Source organism: Phalangium opilio, unplaced genomic scaffold (assembly GCF_054372755.1).
Source record: "Phalangium opilio isolate 3A_F unplaced genomic scaffold, DU_Popi_V2 ptg000017l_1, whole genome shotgun sequence".
Lineage (NCBI taxonomy): Eukaryota > Metazoa > Arthropoda > Arachnida > Opiliones > Phalangiidae > Phalangium > Phalangium opilio.
The window spans coordinates 9,023,951-9,032,420 of NW_028324151.1; the positions used below are offsets into that span (position 1 = coordinate 9,023,951).

The 8,470-nt window shown below is 36.5% G+C and overlaps 1 protein-coding gene across 1 annotated transcript; it reads left to right on the forward strand.

Moving 5' to 3' along the window:
• The first annotated feature begins 1,454 nt into the window (after nucleotides 1–1,454).
• On the forward strand, nucleotides 1,455–3,603 carry LOC149702961 (estradiol 17-beta-dehydrogenase 11-like). The gene is made up of 2 exons (XM_089866861.1): nucleotides 1,455–1,723; nucleotides 2,372–3,603. The coding sequence occupies exons 1-2, from the start codon at nucleotides 1,594–1,596 to the stop codon at nucleotides 3,181–3,183; spliced, it is 942 nt and encodes a 313-aa protein (XP_089722987.1). The 5' UTR covers nucleotides 1,455–1,593; the 3' UTR covers nucleotides 3,184–3,603.
• The last annotated feature ends 4,867 nt before the right edge of the window (nucleotides 3,604–8,470 follow it).

Here is an 8,470-nt window from a genome sequence, read left to right on the forward strand (position 1 = left end):
TTATCTAAAAAAGATTTGATGGTTCTTTCCTCTAATCTCCGATATCGTGAATTTATTAATGTTTACCGCTCTTGTACATTTTTGTATAAATGAACTTTTTAACTATTTTTAATTTTTCGGAAATAAGGAGAACTGCACTCCGAATTGAAGGTTCTATTAAACTCAATTACAATCTATTTGCTGGTAACACAGTTCGTTTCCGGAAGTTAGGTGGAATTTTGAAAAAAGGCGTCTGAAGTAGCATGGATGAAAAATGTTACTTTTTTTCATCCATGGAAGTAGGGAGGAGTTTATCCCGTTTTTAGATAATTGGTAGAAGGTAAAAGGTACGACGTCATGTAACGTCACTTAGTCATTCAAATTGGAATTCTTCCCTCGCGTGTTGATGGCTTTCAGTGTTTGGTCTAGAGAAAATGCAGTGCAGTGTTGTCAGATCCTCCGTGAGCCAAGTTTATCAAGTACTGATTCAAACTGAACTGTTACTCTTTCTCTCTTCAGTTTTTGGCTCACCAACAATCTGGCAACATTGGTGTGAAAACTATGCATAGCGACGAAATTTAGAAGTGTTATCACAAGTTTAGACTATTCATTATAGGGACAAATTTTCGACCCATTCTCGTGGACTAGAGTTTGTTAAAGTCGCGAAGAGGTCACGCGTATAATTGTCCGGTGTGATTTACTAGTCCATCAAAGCGATGTAGGTTGTTTGTAGTTTGTTTCGAAGTGAAAAGAGTCACCATTGACAATCAGATTCTATGATAGCATATTTTGGTTGTCTTCCTGGGCTTGGCAGTTGCAACCTCAAACCACCTAACCCATGGGATGGACAGTCAAAGCCGTGTTAAACCCGTGTTAACAAATGGCAATGCGTAGCTATTTATCGCCAAATGTCCCGTAAAGAAAAACTCGTCTGTAATGATTCGGGGCATTTTTTTAACCAAGGCTTAATGTTAAACATACTTTATATACAATACCAGAGTGATATTTACAAAAAAACTAACTTGATATATCGTTTATGAATCTTTAATGAGAGAAAGGCTAAAATAAATAAATAATATAATTCATCTCACTTTTATAATTCAGTCAGATCAGAGTCAGATTTTCTCCCCATATCGGTGACCTCTATACTCCTCATAAAACAAAACGGCGCGAATTTTACTAAGGTTTGGTGAAAAACTTCTAACATCCGCCGCCATAGCGCTAGTGTCAGGCGTTGCTCTAAGCAAACCTAGCTCCCTATTCAGTTGCCTGTTCATGGGTTAGGTGGTCTAAGTTGCAACTCTAGTTTAAATGTACATACATTCACGTTTAAAAAGAATACATTCATAACAATACTCGTACACTTATCTCAACTGTACTGAGTATCGAATAACTGAGAACTGAGTCAATAGCTCGATGGCTGTGGCTTATGTTAATTTTAGGGGAAATCGAGGCTGGAGGATCTCAAAGTACGTCGTCATCGCATAAACCAAACTGAGTGGCTTAAAAGAGAAGAGAAAGATAGCTGCCACATTCAAAATCATCAGTGAGAGGGGAAGATATAAACCTCTATCGTATGCATTGTTAGTGAAAGACGAAGTTTTATAGTTAATCATGGCCGTAACTAGAATTAATGTGATCCAGAATTTCATCTGGAGTGTTATACTCCTTGTATTTGACATTGTGAAATTATTTGTATCAAATCTGACTCCATACAGTTTGAAAAACAAGAAATCGGTTAAAGGTAACAATTTCGGAAAAATTTTATTTTTACTGGAAGGAACTTTAGAGTCTTTTGAAGGAAAAATAGTTAAAAAAGATTTAAATTACGGTAGGCCTATTTTTGTTTACTGTCGGTCGGAGGATGTAGCATCATGGATTTATAATAGAAGCTTACGCGTAAGCTTCTATTATAAATCCATGGTAGCATAAGGAGTCTTAGTGTAGACCGTTTCGATTTAACGAGGTCTGAACTTGAGATTTTCGAGCAGATCTCTTGGCCACTCATGTGATATTTCTAGGAACTAGTTATTATCTATCTGTAGTTATTATAGATGCAACGCAGATTATGAGCCGATACTCAGTTGATTGGTTAGTTAGTTAGTTCTTTTGTTAGTGTGTTCCCACCAGATACACGAAAACCGTTAAATAAATATTTAGTACAGGAGACTTCATGGATTCAAACCGTAAAGGGGGCAATGATTTTGGAAGTCGAAAAATTCTGGCACTTTCACACTTTAGAATTTTAGTATAAAGTTCGCTTTGTTAAAGAACTTTGACGTATTACGTATTCGACGTGTAAATTACCGTTTTTCGAATGATTTCACACATCTGATTGTAATTATTTATTTTATCCAGAGAAATTTAAAAATGTTAAATTTTATCTTTCAAGGTGAAATAGTTCTAGTCACGGGAGGTGGCAGTGGATTCGGACGCTTACTATCAATCAATTTCGCTAAATTGGGAGCAAGAATCGTCGTATGGGACGTAGATGAAGCCGGTTGCCAAGAGACAAAGAAATTGGTGGAGAAAGAAGGTTCCAAGATCGACTGCTACATCGTGGACGTCTCGAACAAAGAGGAGGTCTATAAAACGGCCCAATTGGTCCGGGAACAAGTAGGAGATGTCACCATCTTAATCAACAATGCCGGCATCGCCCACTCCAACTTTTTCCTGAATACAACGGACGCCCTTTTGGAGAAAGTCATGGCAGTCAACACAATGGCTCATTTCTGGACCTTGAAGGCCTTTCTACCCAACATGATTGACAATAATCACGGACACATTGTTTGCATATCCTCGGTGGCGGGTCTTCACGGCATACCACGATGTACAGCGTATTCCAGCTCAAAGCACGCTGTAATTGGGCTGATGGATAGCATCTCGCTGGAATTGATTGAACTGGGTAAAACTGGTGTTAAAACGACCATCGTTTGCCCCTTTTTCAGCAATACCCCACTTTTCGAAACCGTTTTCGATGGACTTATGCCTATGATTAAACCGGAAACGGTAGCTGAAGAGATTACCAAAGGGGTATTAACGGAAAAGGACTTGGTGTATATTCCAAAGTCAGGCAGTATTATTGGAATATTCAAAGTTATTTCCACCAGAAAAGCCTTATATCGTGTGGGAAAGTTTCTGTGTGGTGACTCTCTTTGGAACACCATTAAGATCAAGAAAGTGTTTAGCGAACAGGATGAATAGATAGCTAAAAACCTGAAACGAGTTAAATATTCATGCCTTTACTATTAAGTACCTAATTGAAATTTGAATTTATTGTTGGTATACTGATTTACTATAGTTATATAAAGGTTAAACGAAATCGAAACTTGTTATCAAGGTCAATGGAACGTGGTCATTACAGAATCAATGACATAAAAGTGTTACATTTACGTCATCTTATACGTTTTGATTAACTTATGGAAAGCGACGGATTAATTAAAAGAATGACGCAAAGATTAATTAAAGTAAAGCCAAGGATTAATTAAAAGAAAGCCACGGATTAATTAAAGAAAAGTCACGGAATAATTAAAAGAAATCCACGAATTAATTAAAGGAAAATTTTGTATTTTTGGTTTGTAATTTTTGAAAGAGCATATAAAGTGACTAATATTTAAATTATAACCATGCATCATTTACAAAATTAGATAAGATTGAACTTTGCACGCTCTAGTTTATCGGAAGCCTAATCCTACCAGAGAGAATTTATAGTAGGGCGTGGAAACTGAGGAATATTATGTAGCTTAAAAATCACGTGATCAAAAAAACTGGCCAGGTCTATTTCCGGTATAAAAGTTTCCGACCCCTCCCTCTAGGGCGGTTCTAGAATGTTGCGGGAGGGTCTCTAGGGGAGATGGACACAACCTTTTTAGGGAAAGGGAAACTTCTGACTTAAAATAACTCCAAATGGCGTCAGTTGCACTCGAAATCGCAAACCCTTATTGGGTAATTGTACAACCAACAGTGATTGAGGGCAAACTTTAAAAATAAAGGAGTGTCACGTGACCGGAAATTTACCTGGCCAGTTTTAGCGTCGCAGCCTACTTGTTCGAGCTACATTGTATTTAGCACTGTCAAGGGCAAGAGCTTCCTCATAAAATTTAAAATAAGAAGTAGTAGGGTGTCTACTAAGATGAGCTTTTTTGAACAAACGGCTCCTGCCACAGAATTACCTATACATGTGAAGAACTATAGAGGTTGAACATATAGATAGCCTTTACTCAATGACACTCGTTTCTTTCAATATTATCAGAAGTTTATAATACTTCACATCGAGAGAAGTGTACTGTGTACCACAAAGCGGGGTAAGTGCAACATCATTTTTCCCAACACCGGAACATTCGGAGCAAGTTAATCTAAACCGAATCACACACGCAATAAATAGTTCCCTCATCATTTCTCTATTAGCATTTAACTATTTGGCAAGACGCGCTGCGGATTTTTGCCCCACTTCAAGACGAGGTTTGTGGGTTGATTGCTGTGTATTTAGTGCCAAACAATTACAGAATTCATCCTACGGTGCGATGCCCATCTGAAATTTGATGAGCGGGAGAGCAAACAAAAAGGATGAGCCTGGGAAGAATGACGTTACACAACTAAAGTATTAAAGGGATGTACAATCCGTTATGTATGGGCGTGTCTATAAGACTCAAGAACTATATTTTTTAGTAGTAGTGTTACTATTTCCTGGAGTAGTGATTAGGCTGTCGTCTGCTTGAACGTCTGTTTCTACGGTAGATGCCCATTCCCAATGCACTGATAATGCTACGAACTTCACGCATGCTCAGTAGAGCTATATTTGATGGAAGATAAGTTTGATATAGGCCCCGCCCATACATAACGGATTGTACATCCCTTTAAGACGATGCATAAGACGATACAGAGTGTCATCCTTCTTCTATTATCCCCTTCTGATACTATCAAATATTATTATAAAATTTGTAAAGACAAAAATCTCCCACAAAAAAACCACGCCCAACCAAAACCTGCTTAAAGATTTTCTCTTCTCCTTACTTCACAAAAGAGCCAATCACAATGAGTTAATACGTTTGATTCTCCTTCTTAATCGTCCACTGGTATGGAAAAGTGTTGTAATTATTTTTACTGTTTATTTTATGATGGCATACTACGTCATTTGTGCAATTAATAAACTACTGACAGAACGAAATTGAAAAAACAATATGGTAAGACATATCCTTCACAATCTCTTGTTATTGAAACCTTGCGTTACTTCTGTATGAAAAGTATCCTTACTTTAAATGAAAGTACCCAATAACTTAACTAAACTAAATCTTATTAAATATACTGAGCTGGTCAAATAAGAATGAATTACTAAATACCCCAAAACGTTGGAAGTCACGCACCGCCTTTTTTAAAAGTAAAAGGCCTAACTTTACTTCAAAATTGAAGTATCGTAAACATTCCTTCAGTTAAGCATGGTTTTCATTTGACCGAAAAAAACTACTTTTCAGCTGGACGTAAAACATCAGATTTGTTTTTTACGTTGTCGCCCAACGTTATAGCGTTTTCATTCAGCGTAGTTCATGCAAATAATGGAACCAAGGTTTAACAGATAAACTGAACATTGCACCAATTGCGACCCATCTATTGTCTTTCTCTTTTGGCCTTTGTAATCTTTGTGTCCCATATCATAAAGATATGGATGGTTCCGAACCTCTTCAATAAAACTTTCACCATTGAACTTCGGCATCCTCAGGGATTTGCACTAGTAAGTGACTCGATTAAGAACGCGCTGAGCGTTAACGTTGAACGCGACCGAAAAAAATAGAAATCTAATATCGTCATACTCAACGTAATTTCTATCCACCGTTTTTTTTGTTTTTTTTTTTTGCGGTTGTCGCTTGACCTCGGATTTACGCCAAGTGAAAACCATGCTTTAATATCACCAGATACAAGTTGCCAAACTACTGGAATTAATTTTTCAACTTCTTTCCCATGACATGTTAAGCGTAGATTTACAAATATGTGGCTAAAATATTTAATTAATTTTCGTATGGGAAAACAGTTAATCGCTAATAAACACACTTTCAAACGTGCATAGCAGTCAGTTTAATCACGTTCTAACCGTGATTTATCCGGGCTAATCAATACTGAAATAATTTTGCTGTTTAGTCTAATTAATTGCTTCAAGGTCCCTTCGCTTTAAGGCAAGGAAATATTTTACGTACAGTTGTTTTTTTGATTCAAATAAAATATTTTTCTCAAATACTTCCTTATTGTTCATAAATGGCCAAGTAATCTTCACTTAAATAATAGCCATATAATGAATTTAAATAATAGCCATATAATGAATTTAAATAATAGCCATATAATGAATTTAAATAATAGCCATAAAATGAATTTAAATAATAGCCATATAATGAATTTAAATAATAGCCATGTATAATATAAAAAAGTCTCTCTAAACCCTATACCTTGGCTTAGCTTTTCAACTAAGCGCGGACTTAAGACCATTAACATTGTTAATGGTCTTAGGTCCGCGCGGACTAAGATAATTCGTATATAGTGGAAAATACGCCCTATTGTACTGGTAATAACAAACAAGTTGGGAAACCAAACTAAGCCTCTCCGAGTCGATACCCAATTAAGACGTTTTTCTTAAATAATTAAACAAATATAATTGATATTAATTATATTAATAGTAATTAATTTACCTTTATTCTAGTTAAGTCGTTTTAAGATAAGTTATTCCAAAAATCATTTTAAACATAGCTATTGTTGACGTTTGAATTCTAACGTATGCCTCATACCTCTCCGTGACGTTAAGCAGACGTTTGGTACTTGAAAAAAAAAAAACCATACTTTTAAGGTATAATTGGGGATTCATATAATTTTAGAAGCAGGAACAGAGAACAGGGTAATTTGGGCGCGCCTCAAAGTCCACGACCCCCTTCCCCGGGAAGGGGGTGTGGAATCTCCGGAGAGGCGGGTCATAGCGACAGAGGTAAAGAGTAAAAACGTATTTTTCGACGTCCCCGTCAGCAACGTCATCAAAACGTAGTTTCAGTGATAGCCAATAAGATAATTTAAAATTTCCGTTACGTGTTGAAGGGAGGGGCTCTATACTGGGCTATGAGTCGGACTGAAGTAAAGGCTAACCGTTCTCTATTCCTGCTTCTAAAATTACATGGATCCCTGGTATAATATTAAGTTGCCTTGAAATTTAAAATATTGGCTTTGAATATATAATGATCCTAAAGTTCTCAATAATATTTGTGGCTATAATTACCATAATTATTTTTAGTGGTCAGGTTAGAATACAGGGAATGGTCATAGTAATGGGTGGAGACGGAAAATATCTTTGAAATGACCTTGAGGTGTAAAATTAAACATGAACATTATGAGAAAAAAATTAACTACCCTATTAAAAATATATGTAATTATTAATAGGCTGAAAAATGTTTTGATACAATCTAAACTCAAAAACTTACGAAATTAGTGGAGAAAATTTTATAAGTTTAATATTCACAACTTCATTTTTAATTAAATCGGAGAGAGTGCATGAAGCCATGAATACAAATTCTATGGAGAGACCTTAAAGGGAGGGCGAAAGGGAAAAATCGAATGATTTTATAACGATTCTTCAACTAATTATAAGACCAGGAATACTCGAGGAATACATAGATTTCTTCTACCAGAAGTCCATTAAATTAGCTAATTTAATGGACTTCTGCTTCTACTTGGAATATTTAACAGGTCGTTTTCTGGGCGTATCTGCTGGAATTAAAAGGGAGGGAGTGTTGAAGTCGTCACCCTTGACGTCACACCTAATGTATTTGAAATTAGAAATTACGTGACATCAAAAGCGCATAGATCAGAAAGTGAAGAACATTAAACCTTTCCAGCCTTTAGCAACGGTATTCGTGTAAAATGAGAAGCAAGGGGGGGACAAATGGGTGGTTGGTGAGCCTCGTTTTCAACTACCAATCGAATCAGAGATATATTAGGTCATCGTTAATGTCACGTGACAAGCGGAAAGTAGTTCGCGATGGTAGCGGCTCCTGGGGATAGTGGGGAATACTATTGAGAAATCGGCTGCTTAACTAGGCTTAACGGTTGTTCTATAGCGCTCTTTCGGTTCAATCGTCGTCGAATTTTCAAGTTTCGTTAAGTTGAATTTTGATATTGTTTTTCATGCATTCTATTGCACCTTTAAGTTTTCCGTCTTTATCAATCAGGAAAAAGTCATCCTTTTCGTAGCTTTCTAAAATATTTGCTAAATTCAAATCTGACATTTTGACAAATGTGCCGATTCCCGACTACCTAAATGACTAGATTATATTAAGCCTTGGAATTAAACTATAGCAGACGACATGAAAATAAAGAAATAAGTGAACTATATTTTCGAGCCAACTTACGCATGTACCTTGTGTAAAACTACGCGAAAGTAACTCTCCGCCGCGGCATAAGACCAACTCTTCCCATCGCTCTGTAAGGGGGACGGAAATCTTGAATCGACTATGGGGGAACT